The sequence below is a fragment of the Ochlerotatus camptorhynchus genome, unplaced genomic scaffold (genome assembly GCF_037179485.1).
Source record: "Ochlerotatus camptorhynchus isolate MF236.1 unplaced genomic scaffold, CSIRO-AGI_Acam_v1.1 ptg000703l, whole genome shotgun sequence".
NCBI lineage: Eukaryota > Metazoa > Arthropoda > Insecta > Diptera > Culicidae > Ochlerotatus > Ochlerotatus camptorhynchus.
Window position 1 is genome coordinate 64,129 of NW_027041179.1, and position 23,372 is coordinate 87,500.

Consider the following 23,372-nt stretch of genomic DNA (forward strand, 5'->3'; position numbering starts at 1 on the left):
ACGTTTTATAAAATCATTTGTTCATAATATTTAACTTTTTATGTTATTATTAGAAACAAGAAAGGTAGATCTTTTCCCTAGTCACCCATTTTTTTATAATTATATGTTGAACTCATAAAAAAAATACGACATGAATGTTGACGTCCCGGCCTTAATAGGTCCAACCATCATCAGTTACCCTTATAATGTTTAAAACAAGGAATGCATTTATGCTTTGATGGAGCTTTCAGCATCCCTCATAGTGTTTTTAAGATACATTAACTGCTTTTCTGGACGTAAGGGCGCTAGTATTGTCTGAAAGTCGTATCTCTAAGAAAACGAAAGAGTATACCGTGTAGGGGAAATGGCTCTAATGTTGGCCTCTGGATCAAAGATTGGGTCCATCGCTGAAAATCTGCTGTTAATCAATTTTATCTAGATGAACGGGTCATTGGGACGGTACTAATGGATATTTTTGGTAGCTATTGAAAATTTAGTCGATTGCTGAATTTATGTATGGGCCCAAATTAGGAGCATTTAGGCCAACATTACGTCCATTTTCCCTACTTTATATTTGGCTAATGAAGTGTTGACAATCAAATCCGTTTCCTAATTACTACAAATAATTACAAACATTTTTAGGCTCAAGAGGTCTTTAAATTGACCCTATCACATCTTCTCATTCTTTGCAACATTTATTTCGATACAATGTTATAACGAATATTTTGCCATATATCTACGAAAATAAAAATATGAAAAACAATTTTAAATTTAATTTAGACCGTGATCCAAAGCCTGGAGCACTTTTTATACACTTATTCGTCTCGCACATTTTCTCACACGCACACGTGTCCTGTGCATTGTTTCTCAGAATCATAATTATTTTCTATTTTTCTAAAAACATCAGCGATGATAATTGAAATAACTGCTAAATTGTAATGAGCACTGCCAGAGTTGTGAATCTGATTTTTTTTTGTATGGTATATACAGTAAAACTCTACGCCCAGTAAATTCAAAAACTTCAACCCGTAATGATCACCTACCGAGCCGAGAACCAAAACGACTATCTCCAGGATCTTCTTTGATTTACGCGTTCGGGGGGATTCCTGAGAAGGAATTATTTACTGCACATTAACAATTCCTCAAATGTAAAGTAGTATAACTCAGTTTATTACAGTGCAGTTATAACTCAGTATATTTTAACCTTATAACATCTTTTAAAAAACCTAGAATTTTATATACTCTTAAACGGTCTTCGTTTGAAATATAAGAAAAAATAAACAATGTTGAATTTTTATTATCGATATATTACTAAATGCAAAGCCACTCTCAGTGTATCTTGAGTATTTTTAAGTACAACATATCATGAATGGCCATGTGAAGGTTTAAACCACGATACAGCCAGCCGATGTTTGAATTAATGGTTATATTTGGGTCAGTTGAATCCGTTTTACAGCTTTATTTCGAGCAAGTTCAAATGTATTATAAGCGAAATTCAATCATATGCTACAAAAAGCTGAACAATAAAAGGTAAAAAAATTGTACAAATTATAAAAGATAGAAAGAGCCATAAATTGAAAGTTGAAGTTGGTTTATTAAATTGATTGAATATAATCATTTATTTGAATGCACATACGGTAGCCGATTGGAGTGCTCTTGAGGACTAATACAAATAAAAAATAGAAGAAAACATATTACAAATGAAACGATAAGCACTTGTCGACTAATTGAAATTTATATTTCAAACATGTTTAATAATTCAGAGATGAACCAGCCGACGGCTGAAAGTTTCTTTAATAAAGAAAGAAAATATGTTTAATAATAATAATCATTGCATTTCACGTAGATGAATCAAAGATAATTATACATATTTTCTCAAAAGTATGCCCCATACCAACACATATTCGTCTGAAAAGCAATTCAAATCATGATTAAATTATTTATGACTTATTTAAAATACCATACAAGTGCATCAATGTAATTCAGTTGCATGACATAATACAAAATAACAAGGTGGGCCAGACACTCTCAAATCACTCAAAATCCTAGTAAGCCCAATAGATTTCCAAGCCATAAAGTTTTTAAACAGATATCAGGTAAGGGCAAGTCTCCCCTCCCCGATACAGCATCGCGATGCATCGATCCGCGCGAAAAGGACATTACAAGTTTTGTTTACAAAAGCCGATACTACCAATGGAACGGAACATTGTGAATTATATGAAAAAAAACTGATTTTAAACCTTCAAGACAACTTAGTAGTTAGTATAAAATACAATACAAAGTAGAAAGTGTACATAATACAAAAAAAGGGGTTAGGTTTGGACTACTTAAACGCAAAACATCTTCTTCGGGGCAAGTTGAAATGCGGGGTAAGTTAAAACGGAAAGAGTAGCTATTTATCGAAGTGTATAATCACTGCGATTATATTTTTTCCTTGATTTGTTCTCCGTTGATCTTGTTTTCCGTGCTGAGCACCAATGCTACCGACGCCAGGGAGGCAGGTCCCACACCTAGACCCTACCTTTCGACCCATCAACTCAAGAATCGGGGACCAACGGCTTTACTTCCTTTCGCGTGAGAAAGCGTGATCAGAGATGTTATGCCTCAGAACATCCCGGCGGCGCCAACTGAGATTGAACCCAGGCGTGCTGGGGTGAGAGGTAATCACGCTTACCACTACATCACCGGTACCACTCTGCAATTATATTAAACACTATAATATACACCAAAACGCGTCATATGACTGGCAAATAAGGTTGTTAAAAACAAATCAGTGTGCTAAAGGCTGAAAGTCTTTATAATAGAGCAAAAATAAAATAAAAATCTGTGTGCCTTTCAATTTTATTTTCATGAGTTATGAAATGTATAACAAAAGTGGATTTCGCAGCGCTTAAATCTTCCCCAAAAAGTATAATTTTGTGCACTAGAGAAACATATGGTGGCTTGTTAGACTGATGATATAGAATACCTCGGAAAAAAAAATTGATTTTATCCCAAACATTTAAAGTTGGGGAAATTGCTCTAATGTTGGCCTATGGATCTAAGATTGGGCCCATCGCTAAAAGTTTGATTTTTATCAATTGTATCTAGATGTCGCGTCATTGGGACGGTACTAATGGATATTTTGGTTACTATTGGAAATTTAGTCGATTGCTGAATTTATGTATGTGCCCAAATTAGAGACACTTAGGCCGACATTACATACATTTCATACTTGCCCCAAATTTTTACACCCCATGATGTAATTGAAATGAGTATAGAGGGGCAAGTTGAAATGGCAAACGACACATTCTCAATACAAAATACAATTTAAATTTGATGGAGAACAACCGCGAAATATAAGCGGCACCGGTGGTGTAGTAGTAAGCGTGATTGCCTCTCACCCCAGCATGCCTGGGTTCAATCCCGGTCGGCGCCGCCGGGATGTTCTGAGGCATAACATCTCTGATCACGCCTTCCTTCGGATGGGAAGTAAAGCCGTTGGTCCCCGGTTCATGAGCTGATGGGTCGAAGGGTAGGTTCCAGGTGTGGCGTCGGTAGCATTGGTGCTCAGCAGGGAAAACAAGATCGACGGAAAATAAATCAAGGAAAAAAAAATGCGAAATAGTGGTGGTGCCCGTAAAATATTTACAATATATAATAAATATAAATCCAACCTGTTTTTTTTCGATAGAAAGGGGAAGTATGTAATAAGAACTATAAAAAATCAATTAAGCTGGTTAAAAGTTGAATAAGCCTGTATATAGCTACATAAGGTAATATTCGCCTGAATAAGTTATTCTGCAGCAAAAATATCTGTTGAGAAGCTCTATGCGGTGTATTTTAATATTTCCTGTTGTTGAAAATGATGATAACATAGAAATGTATTGTTAACCCACAAATCTGTGGTAAAGCTATTGTGGTAACACTATGAATTTTTGACCAATACATTATATTTAAAATAGGGTTAGTTTTCAACAATAGAATGTATTGTAATGGAAAATTTTTCGTTAATAATTATCATTCAGTATTTTTTCATGATATAAGACGCTTTTAATGCTAAAATATCTGGCTAATGTTATTTTATTATTGATGACCCTTTTCAACTTTCCCCGCTCTTTCTTCTGAGGATGTAATCTTTGCTATCAAATTCGTTCGAAGCATTTACCTTTGGGTGTCAGATGACGCGATTGTTCCTGTCTCATAGCGTTCGTATGAAAAAATCAAAGCGTTGCCAGTCTTCTTGATTTGTTGTCTTCGCTAATAGTCTCGTAGAGATCCTAAAGTTGATTTTTTCGGATAAGATCATAGGACCTTCATGCTGTCATAGGACTGCCTGAATTGGATCATAACCTTGAAGATGGTCTATAATGTCCGTCAATGTATCCCATAAAGTGTCAGGAGTAGACCAGCAAGTAATATGTTTTTTCCATGTTTTTTTTTTCTGTGACAATTTACGTATCGTCTATGAAGTTAATCATTAAGACATACCAAATTGATGCTTGAGATCTCTAGATAAAGTAAGATTGATGTTGACAGATAAGATCTTCGGAGTTGGCAACACAGCTCTAGCAGCTAGTACATTCCACACTTTTATTTCAGTGCTTTCAATTTTTCATCGGCTATCAGCATACAAAGAATCCTAAAGAACACAGCAAAAAATTAATTTTGATATCACATCAAAGTGGATGCATTTCAATCGTGTCAAAAATATGGTTTACTATGACTTGCCAATAAGGACAAAATTATCATTAATACAGTGCATGAGCTGACATTACGCTGCTTTTATTGCATTTTTTTTTATTTTTTTGGCCATAAAAATTACATGAGATTTTCGACATGATTGAAGTGCATCCTCTTGGATGTAATATTAAAATGTATTTTTTGCTGTGAATCGTCTAATTATTTTGGGAATTGAATTGAAAAGAAAATTCCGAATTTCAACTATCGGGTAATATCTTGTCTTGTAAAGTTGGCACAAAAAATTAAATTGTTTACAAATGTGTATGTATCACTGCTGATTTACATGAAATAGCGTGCTCAAATCGTTAGCAGCAGCTGACCAAAAAGATATCAATACGGCGTTGATCAATAAAATCCGTGAAGATGATCCACAAGGCTTTCAATAGAGCTATAAAGCCTATAAACTAGCTCATAGGTATCTGAACAGTCGACCAAATAGCTATCTAGAATTAGCTCTTAAGGCCTTTATAGACTTAGACCGTAACATTTACCCGCAAGGCATTATCATTTATCTGCAAGAATTATCCTATATGACCTCCTGTATGGCAAAGACATTAACAGACCCAATCTAAAAAAAAAGAAATAAATAAAAGTAAAGTAAGCTGGGGCAAAAGTTCGAGTAGGAGAAAAGCGTTTTATAGTTGTTGAGGCCAGTGAAAAATAAAAATAAATGTTTTGATACTAGTTATGCAGCCAGAATTTCACCAAGATAGTCACAAATATATGTTAATGATTTGTAAAGTCACAGAGAACATTTTTGCGATCATTATATAAGACAAAGTAGACATACTTTTGATATGTTAGCAGGAAATTTAATAGCCTAAAGAGCGGCAAAAATTTTGAGTCGATAACAACTGCAATGGTACGACGTACCCTGGAGTAGAGCGCACTTTTCATTTTATTTTAAGTTTTTCTTGGAATTTTTAATCTAATTTTAAGATTTTCCATGCAGCATTTCGAGTTCAGATGCTATGCTAGAAGTGCAACTTGATAAGACATCAAACAAGCTACGAAAAATCCATGAAAAATACAAAAGAAATTCAGTTGGTGCGTTTTGTCCCCTACATGTATGCCTTTCTGGCAAAACTTCTCAAGTACTGTAATTTAGTTTATGATCTTTTGCCCCTAGCCTAAGGTTCGTTTTGAACACTATTCACAGCAACAAATAATATTACATCCAAAAGGATGCACTTTAATCCAGTCGAAAATCTCATGTAATTTTTATGGCAAACAAATGCAGTAAAAGCAGCTTAATATTAGTTCATTCACTGTATTAATGATAATTTTGTCTTTTTGGCAAGTTATATTACACCATATTCTCGACATGATTGAAGTGCATTTACTTTAATGTGATTTTAAAATTATTTTTTTGCTGTGTTCTAAAAACAATCTCTCTTCGAGAAATATTAGTTGTAAGCCATGAGTTAAGGATCCTGTTCATGGAAATGGTTTGATTTTTTTTCTTCTATGGTCGAATTTGGCTCTGCCTAACTCTTACTTCAGCTGTGTATGCTTTTACAACCTGTTGGATTTCTTATGTGCTATTTAGAGTACACTGATTTAAGATCTCTACAGTGTACCTTCAGGTCATTTACAATGTGTTAGCGCGTTTCTTGTGTCTCAGAACTCACAAACATAACCCTTTTTTACGTTTAGGCTTCAGTTGTATTCCTTACTTCTCTATAAATAACGTGCCCTAACAAATAGCGACAGGTTGGCAGAAGGAAAATTCAGCAGATACGCAACAGATGTAATACGCCTCGCTTATGGAAAAGGAGCAATATGTTTACCGTTTTCACTTCAATTATCGTATGATCAAGTATTTCCGTTGCACTGGGAATTATAAATAACCTGTAATCATTTATTTTTCGTTATTGGCAGTTGACATAGAAGTAAAGATTTTTTTCGATAACACTAAATTGCTGGGCTCTTCAATTAGGCGGGGCAATATGCCCCATCTATCAACTAATATGCTTGCATAACAAAGAGACTGTATGCCCTATTCTAAGCGGATAGACTCATCAAAGGTATGACATGCCCCAGAGCATTGACTTTAGATGTCTCATACAGCATATAGCCAAATGGAATAAACACTTTCTTAAATATGCTTTCCAAATGGCGTAAAAGATTAAGCTGGATGAGTACTATTAAGGGTTTTATTTTTATTATTTATTTGTGACAATTGAAAGCTGTGAAACTTGCACACCAGAGTTGTCCTATTAAATACTTGGATTGCCCATCACTATTGTATTTATATTAGGCCTGAATTCGTACATAGGAAACGTTTTGCCCAGAGGGGTAGAGGGTAGCTTTTTATACCTTCGTACCCTAATAGCGAATTAAATTAATAAGAGTAAATGGTATGGTAATCTAATCCTGAAGCAATTAAGTGAATTGTATGTTTACTCTTGTGAGAAATAAAAATTGAGAATTAATCTTCGTGCAGTGATCGGTAAAATATGAAACATTATATTTAAATCCAACGAATATTCATAAATACAGAATGTAATTTACAGTGCAATGGTTCCAATAAAAGGTGAAATTGGTAGAACTGCAGTAAGGAAATTATGATATATGAATGATAGGAAACATAATTTGACACAATATTCATCACAAAGCTTAACCGTATGTGCATTTATTTTAATTGGATTATTAGTTTACAAAACTTACCAAAGAAAGCCAAATATTGGTAATAAGTAGTTGATTCTTCTCGTCCTATAATCAACATATAGTTAGAAATAAAAATAAAAATCAACAGGACATTTTTTTGGTGCGTAAAAGTAAGACAAAGAAAAGTTATGACCTCGTGTTTGAAAAATGGAGTTGTCTTCAAAGACAATTGATTGCCTAGAAAAATATTATTACGAATCATATGGGAACATCTGAAATAACACAACATGCACGTATTGTTATGACATGTACCCACTGAAAAGCGACATCGATGCACTTCACAACAAGAATGCTCTTCCTTTTATTAGTTTTTATATATTTATTGTGATGGATTTATGTATGAACTCGTTTTAATCACACTCGCTTGATTCGTCTCATTTGCTACTTGAAACCCAATCGTATTCTACTGCACTTGCGCATACGCATACGCATAGTCTAACTTTTGCGAGCATCTTTACTATTCACAAATAGTGAATAGTAAAAGCAACCGAATCGAGGCAAAATATGTTTGACTTGTTGGCAAAATATAATATTTTGCTAGTTTCATTGAAAAATATTTGCTCTAAAGTTAGAATACATAAAAATTATTAAATATTGCCAAATTGATATCAAGTTCTGATACCCGGTTATCAAGATTTGATAACTGAAAATGTTCTTATTGTGGTTGAATAAACAGCAAACATAACAAAAATATTGCAAAATAATACTCCTTCGATATCACAAATATAACTGATTTTTTTATCTTTGAAAACATCTTGATAACATATCCTGTGATCCATAATTTTTTTTGGCTTGGACTACGTCTTACGGGAAGGTTCTGGGGGTAAATCTAAAATCTAAAATTGCGACAGTCACGAAAAGGTGTGAGGATTTGAACGCTTATAACTTTGTCATTTATAGATGAAATTTAAATCCAAATACACCAATCGATAGAAAATAACTCTCATAATCTGCTACAATAAACGCTTTTTCAATTATTCTTAAAAAAGCTGTTAAAAATTTACAAATAAAAAATGATAATTTTAGCACTGTTTTCATGAGTTACACGTTCTTCCCAAACCATTTGGATGCACATCGTGCTGCTAGGATCTAAAAATTACAATAGAGCACTGCATTTGTGCCTCAACTCATTTTCGCTTCGGACGGCGAGTGAACAGGTAGTAGCAGCAGCAGCAGCAGTAGCAACAGCAGCAGCAGTAGCAGCAGCAGCAGCAGCAGTAGCAGCAGCAGCAGTAGCAGCAGCAGCAGTAGCAGCAGCAGCAGTAGCAGCAGCAGCAGTAGCAGCAGCAGCAGTAGCAGCAGCAGCAGTAGCAGCAGCAGCAGTAGCAGCAGCAGCAGTAGCAGCAGCAGCAGTAGCAGCAGCAGCAGTAGCAGCAGCAGCAGCAGTAGCAGCAGCAGCAGTAGCCGCAGCAGCAGTAGCAGCAGCAGCAGTAGCAGCAGCAGTAGCAGCAGCAGCAGTAGCAGCAGCAGCAGTAGCAGCAGCAGCAGTAGAAGCAGCAGCAACAGCAGCAGCAGCAGCAGCAGCAGCAGTAGCAGCAGCAGCAGTAGCAGCAGCAGCAGTAGCAGCAGCATCAGTAGCAGCAGCAGCAGTAGCAGCAGCATCAGTAGCAGCAGCAGCAGTAGCAGCAGCAGTAGCAGCAGCAGTAGCAGCAGTAGAAAGGCAGCGGTTCCTATCAAGCGCTCAGCGTTCGAGTTTTCCACCTCGAACCTTGCGCGTCGTTCCCGTCGAGATCACTGGCTGCTGGCAGCAGTTGCCTTGATGGCGCAAGCGCTCCGAAGTGAAACAACCTCCTTGTCTGAGTGATAACGATCCGACGTTCTACAAATCTCGATTACTTTTTCGAAATGACATATCAGCTTTTAAAAAACGCATTTATCGTCGGTTTGGCGTAACTGATAGCTCGCACACGCATACTTACACCACTATATCAGGTAAAGGAAAACTTCCCCTATCTGATGGAAGTGTTAGCATGCGTGGATGAGCTACCAGTTACGCCAAATCGACGAACAAATGCGCTGTTTACAAAAATTGATATGTCCTTTCGAAAAAGTAATCGAGAAATACTTCTTGGGCTGTGTGCCCATTGCCGAGTTAAATTTTACTCGTGGTTGAACGTGACATCTCGTAAGCTATTTTCAATGTTTGAAAATGCCGAAAATTGATCGAGCTTCAAACAGAACTCAGCCACGTTTGCCAAAATTTAACTTCAAATCGGTCAGAAATAACCACGCTAGGATAGCAGGGTTATTCGATAACTCATCTGTCACTTTTAACCACGAAATAAATTTAACTCGCCAATTGGGTCACAGCCTTGGAAGTAAAATACGGCACCTTCCATAAATGACGTAGAATTTTTTGACCAATTACCCCTCCCCCCTTCCCCCTCGTAACGTGTTTTGATATACTTAATAAATGGCCGGTCACAACTTCTGAAACTTCTCTCCCCCCTTAACTACTACGTTATTTATGAAAGTTCCCTAAGCATTGGGCAACAGTTAAATCAGTGCTATGTCTCAACAATTTTTTAATATTCAGTTAGGGCTTCCTAAGAATGCTATAAAAAAGCACACAAAAACGGGTTTGGCATTTATGCGAAATTTCGGTATTTATCGTGAATATCTCGAGCACTGAAATTATCAGACGTTACCTCTATTTATGCTTTTAGATTAGCTATGTAAGTCCATCCTACTTGAAAAATTATGCTATAGAATGGTTTATAAAATCCCGGATTTTTTGCTGATGGGAGAAAGCCGTTGGATTGCATTATTCTCCAAGTAGCAGGTACTTACAATGCTATTCTCTAAGCATAAATAAAGGTACCGTCGAGAACACTAGAACACTAAGTTGAGAGCACGCAATAAGCTAATATACACTAAGCAATAAACTTCAAATGTAAATAAGAAGAAGAAGAAGGTATTTTCAGCACGCAGATCAATAAAAGAAGCTTTTATCTAGCATCTAATACGACAAACACAACAAGAAACTATTATGTGCTCAAGTTATTAACGAAAGAGAAAGTCAACGAAGAGAATCGATCAATGTTATACTTAGAAGCTAATGCAATGTTCAGCATAAATATTATCTGAAATTTGTTCAATGTAGTGTTTTAACCTGTAACAGGTTGTATTGACTATCAAAGGCAACAGCAAACGCACCGAGATGTGTTAATCCAAGTGAGTTATTAACAAAAGAGAGAATCGGTCATCGCGGTTACGCCCTTATGCATGCACACTGTCGAATTTGTAATCTGTGATAGTATGGAAGTCACTTTTTTTCCACCACAGAAAAGCCCCGTGTTCTTTTGCCAAATGATGCATGTGCGTCTACAAAACGTGAACGAAATCTTAAAAAAAACAGTAATATTTACAAATTTGTTTCGCTTAATCCGTAGGTAAAAGATGTACCGAGAACTTACTGGAGGGATTCATGGCTAATTTATATAATTTATTATTATGTTGCATAACATTGGTGCAAAATTTTGCACTCCGTTTTTGTGTGTGTATTTTTTAGCGTTTTGAAGTTGAATCGCTGTGGAAACCTTATTTCTGATCAATTAGTACCACATAAAAATTTCAAGAGCACAAATATCAGCTCTCACAAAACTTATAACAAAGAAACTGGAACTTCACGTTTGCTGCAGTGCAGAACAAAAGGAGTTCCAATTTCATGAGTGATGTCATGAGTGATTGTGCACTGGAAATCTTGAAGTCATTGTTGGATGCTGCAATGAATCACCTGGAGAAAGCCTTACTCATATCTGTAATTTAGGAACCAAATATAATAGAATATGTATTCGCATTTTTATGAGGCTCTGAATTTAATTTTAAATTGGCTCACTAGTGCTAGTTTCTAGTACTACACTATGTTTGTTTTGATTTGCTATGAAAGTTTGGCAGATAAAATGAGGGGTTCGTGGATTTTCCTATGTTTCGAGGGATGCATCGATTAGCTTTGGACCAAAGAGAGTACCCGAGCTGAGCCAATAATTTGAGCACGTTTCTTCGGGACCTTCTTAGTCTTAGTCTTAGAGTTACCTCTATGGTTTTACTAAGTAGGAAATCCAAAATATGTACATTGGACCGAAATCATAGGTTACTTATTTTATCTATTAGGTATGAAAGACTTACGCTGACAACTAAAAACTGGCAGTATGATTTTCTTACCATACGCATAAGATTTAAAGTTTTGAACTAAGCTTACATTAATTCATATTTTTTCATGATAACAACTGATAACAAAATTATTTATGGATGATAACTAAATTAGTTATACGATAACAACAGAATGATATCTGGAATAACAAAACTTTTTTTAAGATGAAATCACGTAGTTATTTTATTTAACTTTGCTCGGGATGGCACTGTGATGTTTTCTTTTTCTTTAGTGGCACTGCATGGCGGCACTGCAGCATGGCGATGTGAATCGGCGTGAGACCATTTTAACCGTTTAAAAAATACTCCGAAATACTCCGTGATATGCTCGCAAGTACAATTTCGGTAAAAACTAGCCCAAAAGGCCATATATATATATATATATATATATATATATATATATATATATATATATATATATATATATATATATATCGTATTTAACATAATTACTGAAAATTATATTATATAATAAATCATAACTAAAATAATACTTTAGAAAAGTATTACTTTTCAGAATCCAGTGCTTAAAAGTTCTGCTTTTCGACATTCTTTTTAGTGTAAAAAATGTGTATGCAACTCGTTGCAAAATTTGATTACGAATCGTGTTAAAAATCTTGCATATTTAAATAGCTGTTTCATTCACTGTATATAATAGTGGCTTCCATCCGTCTCCAGCAGCTCTTATATTTCAAAACGTTTGAATCATTTCCAATCATTATTGATCCATAGAGTGGAAGTGATAACATACACTAAACGTTCGCTAACTGAAAGGGTCTATTTGAATATTTTATAAATTAGAACTTACCGTAGAAAATTGGTCAGCTTGAAATATATGTCTTTTTTGACAGTTGTTATTATTACAAATATCAAAAAGCGCCTTTTAGTACGCGAACGTTTAGTATGATTGAATTCAGCGATGGTGAGATTTTGTAGAAAGAAGGAAAACAAAACAACAACAAAACATCAGTGCACTTTGAGCTGTCGACAGTAGAAGTAGTATTTCTCGGTGTGAATTGCTATTACATAGTTACGCTTTGTTCATTTTCAGCAGCTCGGTCGCTGTTGTCGTTGCCGTTAGAAACGATATTTGTAAAATAAAGAATATCATCAAGACTTAGTTCAGCTTCAGAGAATGGGACGGAAAATCCAATTCGTGAAATCACTAGACACGGATCCTGTTGAGATTGAATCTGCTTATCAGGATACGGAGCGACGACGATGGAATGCTGAATGAGAAATGGGCTCTCATGGTCATGTGAGAATTCGTTTTCACAGAATTGATTGAATGGTTGTGTTGGTTCATGTTTAATCGACTGATATGAAAGTTAACAGCACTGGTTGAAAAGGGAGGGGTTTCAAAAACTTTCTTTTTCACCTTTATTAGGGTTATATAATAGGTACTAAAAATCAGCAGGTATTCACTGCCATGTCACAATTTACCTAACCATGTACCTAAATTTATTCTCGAGTATCCGTTTCCTTGATCTCTATTAAGCAATGCTGATGGATTATGTTTAAATATTTCTAAACTTTCTGCTACGTCTAGTTTCCAAGGCGAAGATACACTCCTCAGGATATTAATGTTATCCTTTCTCAAATTGTGCCCCTTTGTAACGATATGTTTTGCAACCTTGGATTTAAATTCATAATAAAGTCCTTTATCCATCTCTTTGTTAGCCTTTTTTACCTCTGCGATGTGTTCATTAAACCTTGTTTCAAAAGTCCTTTTCGTCTGACCAATGTAGATTTTAATGTAATCTGGACAAGAGATTTTGTAGACTCTGGCTTTCCCTAAGACATTGATTGAATCTTTTGTTGATCATAACAGTGACTTCAGCTGATTTGTCCTGCTGATGAACACTAAATCTAGGCCAAAACTTTTAAACTTCGAAATCAATGGTTTGGTAATGTTTTTGTCGAAATTCACCGCTACCCGATTTAAACCCTCAGTTATTGATGTAAGAGTTGTCGAAATACGCCTAAAATGATTCCTTGTTCTTTTAAATTTATAATCAATACCTTTCAGATGATCTGTAAAGATCGAAAATCGGTCGTTAAATGGCAAAAATAATAAGAAAAAAAATGTTTTTTTAAGGGTGACCCCAAACTTATGATCGGGAGTGTATGTGCACAAAACCATTCCAATACTATTTATATGTAAACTCGCAATTTCAAAACTATTTTAAATATTTCAAGAACAGTTCTCTGTGGACAAATAATTATAATGAATCAATAGAAGCCGAACAATGGATAGCCCTGAGTAACATTGATCGATTATCTTCATCGACTTTCTCTTTTGTTAATAACTAGGCTACAAAACCGTTTCTTGTCGTGTTTGCCATATTAGAGGCTATACAATAGCTTACTTTCTCGATCTGTGTATTGAAAATAGCTGTAAATGTATATCCATGGCATAGATAAAGTCAACGAAGAGAAGCTGTCTTTGTTACTTAGGACCTAATCCATTGTTCGGCTTGAATCAAAAATAATCAAATTTCATAACCTTGCATTGATTCTTATGAAAATTATGTTGAATAAATATAAAAAATGTATGAATGCATTTATTCTAGAAAGATTATTTAGAAGTATCGAATCATTTTCAAAAATGAGTCGAGAACCAATACCATCGAATCCAGCATAAATTTGCATGATTGCCCGTAACAAACAATTATGCACAGTTTCATCAGTCCACATCGTGCTCTCTTGCCGTGCGGATCTACTTGCTTTTTGCTTAAGGAAGTGTTACTACTACCTAAAGCTACAACAAATTTAAACAGCACTTTTCAGTGCTCAACCTGTAAAAAATGTTCTACCTTGTTCAACTCTTATTCCTCTTCGATCCTTGTTTGGACCCTACCCGAGGTAATCCTTCTTGGATATCGATTTGGAAAATTCCTCTTCGATCCTTCAGATTCTTATAGTAATCTGCTTGGAAGTCGATTTGAATACAAAATTTACTGCCGCCATGGCGCCTAAACGCAAAAGAAAGGGGCAAACTCTTGATCCCCCTTATGATGAAATTAATTTGAGTAATCAATTTGATTTGCTCACGGATGATGAGAATGATCCATCATCCAAGAAAAATTCTAGTAAACTTTCCCGGCTTAATGCCAAGAAGGAAAACGTTCCCCCTATTGTGATAACCACTTCCGATTTCCATGCTCTTCGCATGGAACTTTTGAATTTAGTGAAAGTTAAGTTTGCACTACAAATTGGACGTCGGGGTGAATGCCGTGTATTGGCTGAAACCTTGGACGGATTTAAATGTCTTCTCAAGTATCTTACTGAGAAGAAGCACAAATTTTTTACTTACGACACCAAAACTGAACGTGTGTTCAAAGTTGTTATGAAAGAACTGCCCAGTGGTGAATCCCTGGATCAGATCAAAGATGAACTGGCAAAATTACTTGGAGTTGTGCCACTCCAAATAATCAAACTGAAAATGAAATCCCGTCCTGGCGATTCACGCAACGGAATTTCTAATGATTTTTATTTAGTTCACTTCAAGTCTAGTGAACTAAACAACCTTAAGGCCTTAGAAAAAGCTAGCCTTATGCTCCATGTCCGAGTGAAGTGGGAACATTTCAGGAAGACTGGAGGAAATTTCCAAAACCTCACTCAGTGCCGTAAGTGCCAGGGATGGGGTCACGAAACTAAAAATTGCTACATGCCAGCTAAATGCATGAATTGTAGTGATTCCTCTCACGCAAAGGACGACTGTCCTGTGAAGGAAGATCCTAAGAAATTTAAATGTTCAAATTGTGGTGAAAACCACAAATCCAAGTTTTGGGAATGTAAGACTCGCAAAGCGATCCTACAATCTCGTTCTAAGCGACAGGTAGGAAACGCTCCACGTTTTCGACCAGGTACAAATTCCTCTGCTGTTAACAACGGTCAGCGAGGAACAAATTCTAAATTCGTACCCGTAGGTACAAATATCACCCCTGCTTCAAATGTTTCATCTGTACCTACTCCCCTCGCTGCTGACAATGTTCAGCGAGTTAATAGAGCTACCTATGCTGCTATTGCAACGGGTAGAAATCAAAATACTAACCAACGTTCTAACGGAAATTTTGACAATTTTGACTTAGGAAGCATTACTGCCCCTAAAATGGAATTTTTACAGAATTCATTAATTGACATGATTTCTGATATGCTTAAATCTAACTCCATGTTAGATGCTATTCAAACTGGAGTAAAATTTGCTAACAATATTGTCATGACTTTAAAATTCAGTAATGTATTTTAAAGCCCTACATATTTTAAATTGGAATGCTCGATCTCTTAAAGATAATGAAGACGAGCTATTTAACTTTTTGAGAGTTCATAACGTGCATATTTCCGTTATAACTGAAACGTTCCTTAAACCTGACCATAAGGTTAAGAAGGACTCAAATTATTTAATTTATAGAAATGATCGTCTTGATGGACCCTGTGGTGGCGTTGCCATCATTGTTCATAGAAGAATCAAACATAAAATTCTTTCTTCATTTGAAACCAAAGTTTTTGAAACTTTGGGAGTTTCTGTTGAAACAAAATTTGGACAACTTACGTTTATAGCTGCCTATTTGCCATTCCAATGCGTAGGCCAGAAAAAGAATTTTCTCAAGGGTGACCTCCAGAAACTTACCCGTCATAGGTCTAAATTCTTCATTATTGGTGATTTTAATGCAAAACACCGCTCATGGAATAATGCTCAAAGCAGTTCCAATGGTAATATTCTGTTTGATGATTGTTCTGCAGGTTATTACACTATTCAATATCCAAACAGTCCAACATGCTTTTCTTCTGCAAGAAATCCCTCAACTATTGATTTGGTCTTAACTGATTCATGTCAACTTTGTAGCCAATTGGTTACCCATGCTGACTTTGATTCTGATCACCTTCCAGTAACTTTTGAAATATCCCAAGAAATAATTTGTAATCCCAACAGCTCTATTTTCAATTACTATAGAGCTGATTGGGAGCAATATCGAACATTTATGGAATATAACTTCGATCCAAACATTCTTTTGCAAACCAACGATGAAATTAATTATGCTCTTAAATCTCTGACTACTTCTATAGTAGAAGCAAGAGCTGCCTCAGTACCAAAATGCGAGGTTAAATTCGATTCTCTTAAAAATGTCCGTAGGAGACAATATCAAAGAACACGCGATCCTGCCATGAAAGTTATCTGGCGGGATTTGCAAAAACAATTCTCTGCCCTGAGGAACAAAACTTTTGAAAATAATGTTTCTAAATTAGACCCGAGCCCCTAACCCTTTTGGAAACTCACAAAAATTTTGAAAAAACCCCAAAAGCCTATTCCAGCGCTTAGAGAAGGTGGTAAAATTTTGATCACAAATTTGGAAAAAGCTCAGAAACTTGCTGAGCGTGAGTTCCCATAATTTAAGTTTAAGTCTTACTAGTCCTATTGAGAATCAGGTTGCTCGGGATTATCTGAATATTTTCTCTCGGGAAAATATTTTCGATGATTCCTGGGGGACTGATTTGGACGAAGTAAGGTCTATAACTAAAAAGTTTCTAAATATGAAAGCTCCAGGTGATGATGGAATTTTCTATATCCTAATCAAAAAACTCCAAGAGAGTTAACTTGTCTTTCTTGGTAAAATTATTTAACAGATGTTTCCATTTGGCATACTTTCCTGATAAATGGAAAAATGCAGAAGTTGTTCCAATTTTGAAGCCGGATAAAAATCCAGCTGAAGCTTCTAGCTACCGTCCAATAAGTTTGCTTTCTTCAATAAGTAAACTTTTTGAAAAGATAATTTTGAATAGAATGATGCTTCCCATCAATACGAACTCAATTTTTGCAGATGAGTTTGGATTTCGCCATGGGCATTCAACTACTCATCAACTCTTAGTTACCAATTTAATTCGTTCAAACAAATCTGAAGGCACCTCAACTGGAGTTGCTCTTCTAGACATAGAAAAAGCATTCGACAGTGTTTGGCATGAAGGTTTGATTGCTAAATTGAAAAAGTTTAATTTTCCGCTTTATATTATGAAATTAGTTCAAAATTATTTAACTGACAGAACTCTGCAGGTAAATTACCAAAATTCCAAATCCAATCGACTACCTGTTAGTGCAGGAGTTCCTCAGGGTAGCATTCTTGAACCTATATTGTATAACATATTCACTTCGGACCTCCCTGATTAGCCTCAGGGTTGCCACAAATCTTTGTTCGCTGATGATACAGCCATTTCCGCTAAAGGTAGAAGTCTTCGTGTTATTTGCAGCAGACTGCAGAAAAGTTTAGATATTTTCTCTTCTTACCAAAATTGAAGATTTCTCCCAACGCTTCCAAAACTCAACTTATAATATTTCCACATAAGCCTAGAGCTTCCTTTTTGAAACCTAGTAGTAGTCACATAGTCACTATGAACGGAGTTCCAATTTCCTGGTCAAACCAAGTGAAATGTCTTGGATTAGTACTTGACCAAAAATTAACTTTTAAAGATCACATCAAGCCAAATGTAACAAATATATAAAATGTTTGTATCCTCTTATTAACAGGAAATCCAAACTTTGCCTGACAAATAAACTTCTAATATTTAAACAAGTTTTTAGACCAGCCATGCTTTTGGCACAGCGTCTTGTTGTTGCACTACCAGGAAAAAAAGCACTTCAAAGGATTCATAAAAAAGTTCTGAAGATGATTTTGAAGTTGACTCCCTGGTACAGTACTACTGAGGTACATAGAATTTCGAATGTTGAGACTTTAGAACAAAATTCCAACAAAATAATTAATAATTTCAGGCAAAAATCGTTGCAATCCTCAATTGCAAAGATTAATTCTCTTTATACTTAGATAAGATTTAGTTTTAGTTTTTAGTTTTAAGATTTCAATTGTGATACTGACATGCAGATTTAAAAAACCTGTTTAAAATACTGAATTGCCAAGACAGGAACAAAGTAAAAATACTTAGATATATATCATAACAATTAAGGCTGGTAAGTTACTGTAGTAACTGGAGCACCTAGGTTAAAATGAAATGTAATTTATTTTGAACTTGAAACAAATAAAGAGTTAAAAAAAAAATGCAGAGTTTCATCACAAATCAGAGAAAATCACGTCTCATCGATTTGTCAGTTGGCGTGGAATTTCCAACAGTCTGCTTAGACTAGTAGAAGAAGTAAAAGATACTGAAGAATTCTACACAATTTAGACGAAATACGCGTATCAGTCGCAATCGTATAGGCGATCAAGGTAGTTGAATTAAATGTTTGTTACTAAAACTCTCTTTCTTTTCACATGCATCCTTCTTCAGGCGCTAACATTTATAATTTTAAAATTGTTACAACAATATAAGAAAGGGTACTTTTGAAGTTATAGTTTTCAATTTCAAAATAAATTTTTAGAGTTTAAAAAATGGCGAAATTGAAGAATATCATCGCACATTACAAATATTTCTTTAAAATAATAATATCCTGCACAAGTCACCATATTATGCCTCATTCATTATGAGAATATATTTTATTTTGATTTTATTACACCAAATGTTTAAATCCGTAGGGATTGTGAGCGTATCTAGATACCACTTTAACGGATGTGTTTTTATTCTTAACGTGGATGCCATCATATTTAAAATATTGCAACAACAAATCGTAAAGTAAAATGCTATTAAGTCGCTGCTTGTGCCGGGTACATGCCACTTACCAAATTTAACCACGCGTTTGTGGTAAGAATCTGGTTCTTCTCATCCTAAAAGTACATTTAAATCGTATTTAATTTGAGTTCACCATTTCCGAAATAAATGAAAACACATTCAAGCTTTTGCATCATTACACAATGAAGACATTACCAAAATATATCCTGCAACAAATTTATTTGGCTCGCACAATTGGATATTGATAAATTTCAGTTAAAACGCATTTGGTCACCGTCATGTAAGCTCTCTTTTGTAACAATAACATTGACTTACCACATCTATGATTTGCTGTAAAGTTAATCCAAACTTCACCTCCAGGGACTCAGATTCATTCGCAACTGGACGCTCGAGCGTGTTGTACGTATTCAACAAATTGTTCAATAATCGTTTTTCGTGGGGACCTTGCAAGCTATCTGTAATTAAAAATAAAAGAAAATACAATTTGATTGAGGAAATTAAAAAAAATATATACACTTGTAGAGGAAAACGGCTATATATGATCAAGAGGACAATTCTTGAGCAACCAAGTTTATTTTGATAACGATGATGCGTTATTAATTCGGTCCATAATTTGTAAAATGAAATATACAGGGTAAGTGTGCCGATTATGGCACGAGTGCTGCAGTTATTGGCACTTGGACCTTACTCAAATTTAAAATAAATGTTCATAGTTTTATTTGCGTAGATAGAGGTAAGAGGGGCATAGTGAACAGGTGGGGCATAGGGAGCATCCCATGCTTGGTCTTCCGGCCGTTCGGAACAAATTGGTTGGTGGTAGGATCAATATCATAATGATATTGAACCTACAACCAGTTGATTTGTTTCATGCAGCTGCAGGAGATCCAGAGCCAAAGTGCGGAATGCTCACTATGCCCCACCTCCTTTCCTTTATTTAACGTCGGTCTCTGTTCCGCAATCTAGTGCCAATCACCGACGGACGTCGATTGCCATCCATTGACGGCAATCGAATGTGCAGGAAGGCAGCTTCCACACCTGCGTAGAATATCGCACCCATTCACAACACACATGGGCCGGGACCAACGGCTTTACTTCCCTTCCAAAGGAAGACGTGACCAGAGATTTTTGTGCCTCAGAAAAATCCCACCGACCTCGGCTGGGATTGAACCCAGGCCCATTGGGGTGTTAGAAAGCAGTCACGCTTACCACTACACCACCGGCGTCGGCTACTATGCCCCACCTGTTCACTATGCCCCTCCTGCCCTTACATTGCAAATTATACCTCGCATTTACTACTAGCATCGTTGTCAATACAAAGTGTTTGACTTACATTTTCTGTAGCCGGCGTTGGAGGCGAACCAGCCCCAGGCTGAAAGCCTCCTTAATAAAGATAAATCAATCAATCAATGTAGCCGGCAAGGTCCAAACACTGATTTAACAAAAATCTCCAATCGTTCAGTTCACTCACCGTTGTTGTCAACCCCGGTAGCACATTTGTACCACTGGAACTCGCTGAGGTCACCTGGTTCGACGCTGGTGATCTCTGCAACTTCCCGCTTCTTGCGAATACGTTCGCTTCTCCGTTTTCTGTGTCCGGCGTGCAACCTTCGTCATTTATTTTTTATTTTTTTTTTCTTCATTATTTTTTGTTTGGTTGTATTACTTCGGAGTAATTACGCATTACGCACCTCACTTTACCTCAGCTGATTGGCACTTCCAGTTTGCTGATGGTCTCTCCAATTTGTGAGCCATTTAGCTCACAGCGTCACGTTCTACTCGGTTATGGTTATCCCCGGTGGGGATTCAGCCTACTCTGACGGAGAGTTCTCCCGGCTTCGGCTTTCAGTTCGCACTTGTGTGAGCACATTACTATTTTCTAGTTGGTCTTCCCGCCATTTTCGCTGCAGCGCTGACATGATCTGTGCGTTACTGCTCTGCTGACGGCGTCGACACATTTCTTCGACTACATTCTCCGTGCTAAAGGCGAGCATATCCTCTCGCACAGCATCTCGCACAAATCTGGGATATTCGAAGACCACGTGCTCTGGTGATTCTTCTTCCACATCATGTGTGTGTTGTGTGTGTGTGTGTGTGTGTGTGTGTGTGTGTGTGTGTGTGTGTGTGTGTGTGTGTGTGTGTGTGTGTGTGTGTGTGTGTGTGTGTGTGTGTGTGTGTGTGTGTGTGTGTGTGTTTTTTTTTTTTTTTTTTTTTTTTTTTTTTTTTTTTTTTTTTTTTTTTATAGTAAGGTTTAGGAAAGCTTCAAGAAGCCTGGCCTGTAGTGAAGGTGGCACGGTGTGGTATCCACTAGTTGCCTAGTGCAGCTCCACTAAAACCCATTCCTTACTCTCTCCTCTGCCTGTATCCCCCCGGGACCACTGTGAAGCGACTACTTCGGGGGGTGGCTGTGCTCATGCACTTGTCGTACTCTCAGCGCTAGCTGGCGTTGCTAGATCGCTGCTCTTCTCTCCATTTACGCTGCAGCTCTGACATAATCTGTGTGACTGCCCTGCTGACGGCATTCCAAGAGTCCTCCTCTCGACACATTTCATCAACGACATTCTCCACGTTAAGGACGGGCATCTCCGTTCGCACTGCCTCGAACCTTGGACAGTCAAAGACCACATGCTCCGGCGTTTCATCGACGTTGCCACACTCCGGACAGAGGGGTGACGCTGCGTGTCCGAACCGATGCAGGTATTTCCTGAAGCAGCCGTGGCCAGACAGGAACTGCGTTAGGTGGAAATTGACTTCTCCGTGTTTTCTGTTCACCCAGGTCGAAAGAATCGGTATTAGTCTATGTGTCCATCTACCGTTCTCCGTCGTGTTCCACTCCTGTTGCCACTTAGCCAATGACTCCACTCTCACAACTTTCCGTACTCTTCCGGCTTCTCTCTGCCTGTAGCACTCACTGTCCTCCGCCAGGGTGATGCCGATAGGGATCATACCGGCGATAACGCATACTGCTTCCGACGAGATGGTTCTGTACGCACTCACGACTCGCATGGCCATGAGCCGGAACGTACTGCTCAGTTTCCTTTGGTTCTGCTTCGTTTCCAGCGCTGGAACCCAGGCTGGACCTCCATATCTCAGTATCGATGATGACACGCTGGCCAGAAGACGCCTCTTGCTACTGCTGGGACCAGCGTTGTTCGGCATGATTCTAGCTATCGCGTTGATGGCCTTCGAAGCCTTCTCACAGGCATATTCGACGTGGCTGTTGAAGTTTAGCCGGTCATCGATCATCACTCCCAGGTATTTTAACACACGCTTCGAGGCTATAGTGTGCTCCCCGACGGTGATTTCCGCCCGCTGTACCGCTTTACAGTTACTGACCAATAACACTTCCGTTTTGTGGTGGGCTATTTGCAGCTTCGCTCCTTTCATCCAGTTACCAATCATGTCGATTGCCTCGGTTGACAACACTTCCACCTCTTCCAGCGTCTCGCCTGTTACCGTCAAGACGACGTCGTCCGCAAAGCCAACGATCTCAACTCCTTTGGGCAGTTTCAGCGTTAGCACGCCGTTGTACATCCCGTTCCAGAGCGTTGGACCAAGGATGGAGCCTTGTGGAACTCCCGCTGTGATCCTAATCGATCTCTGTCCCATGTCTGTCTCGTAGACCAGAACCCGGTTCTGGAAATAACTCCTCAGGATCCTGCACAGGTAGTCAGGGACCCTCATTCTATGCAGTGCTTCGGCGATGGCCTCCCAGCTGGCGCTGTTGAACGCATTCTTGACGTCGATCGTTATGACGGCGCAATATCGATCTCCTCTCCGCTTCTGTTTGGACGCCTTTTCAGCTCTCTCGACCACTGTCCGAATTGCATCCACCGTCGATCTCCCTTTCCGGAATCCGAACTGCCTCTCCGACAATCCGTGCTCACTCTCCGTGTATTTCGTCAGCCTGTTTAGGATGATCCTCTCCAAGAGTTTTCCGAGTGTATCCAGCAGGCATATAGGCCTGTATGATGCTGGATCCCCCGGCGGTTTTCCTGGTTTCGGCAGCAACACTAGCTTCTGTATCTTCCACCTGTCAGGGAAGTGACCCTCGTTCAGGCATTTCTGCAGCACCATCCTGAACATGTCCGGGGATGACTGGATCGCCGCTTTCAACGCTACGTTGGGGATTCCATCCGGACCGGGAGCTTTCTTCACCTTCAATCCTTTCGCCACTACTACGAGCTCCTCGTTGGTGATTTCGACGTTATCTCCCTCTCTTTCTCCGTACGGTG

The 23,372-nt window shown here is 37.6% G+C and overlaps 1 protein-coding gene across 1 annotated transcript in view; it reads right to left on the minus strand.

The window, feature by feature from the left end:
* The window catches only part of LOC135714729 (neuronal acetylcholine receptor subunit alpha-7-like), an 82,228-nt gene that overhangs the window by 55,385 nt on the left and 3,471 nt on the right, over positions 1-23,372 (minus strand). Inside the window, exons 2-5 of the mRNA XM_065238115.1 lie at positions 20,609-20,727; positions 19,456-19,655; positions 19,191-19,235; positions 7,372-7,416 (exon numbers count right to left, since the gene is read on the minus strand). Of these exons, the coding sequence (XP_065094187.1) occupies positions 7,372-7,416; positions 19,191-19,235; positions 19,456-19,655; positions 20,609-20,727 (409 nt within the window). The remainder of the gene's footprint in view (positions 1-7,371; positions 7,417-19,190; positions 19,236-19,455; positions 19,656-20,608; positions 20,728-23,372) is intronic.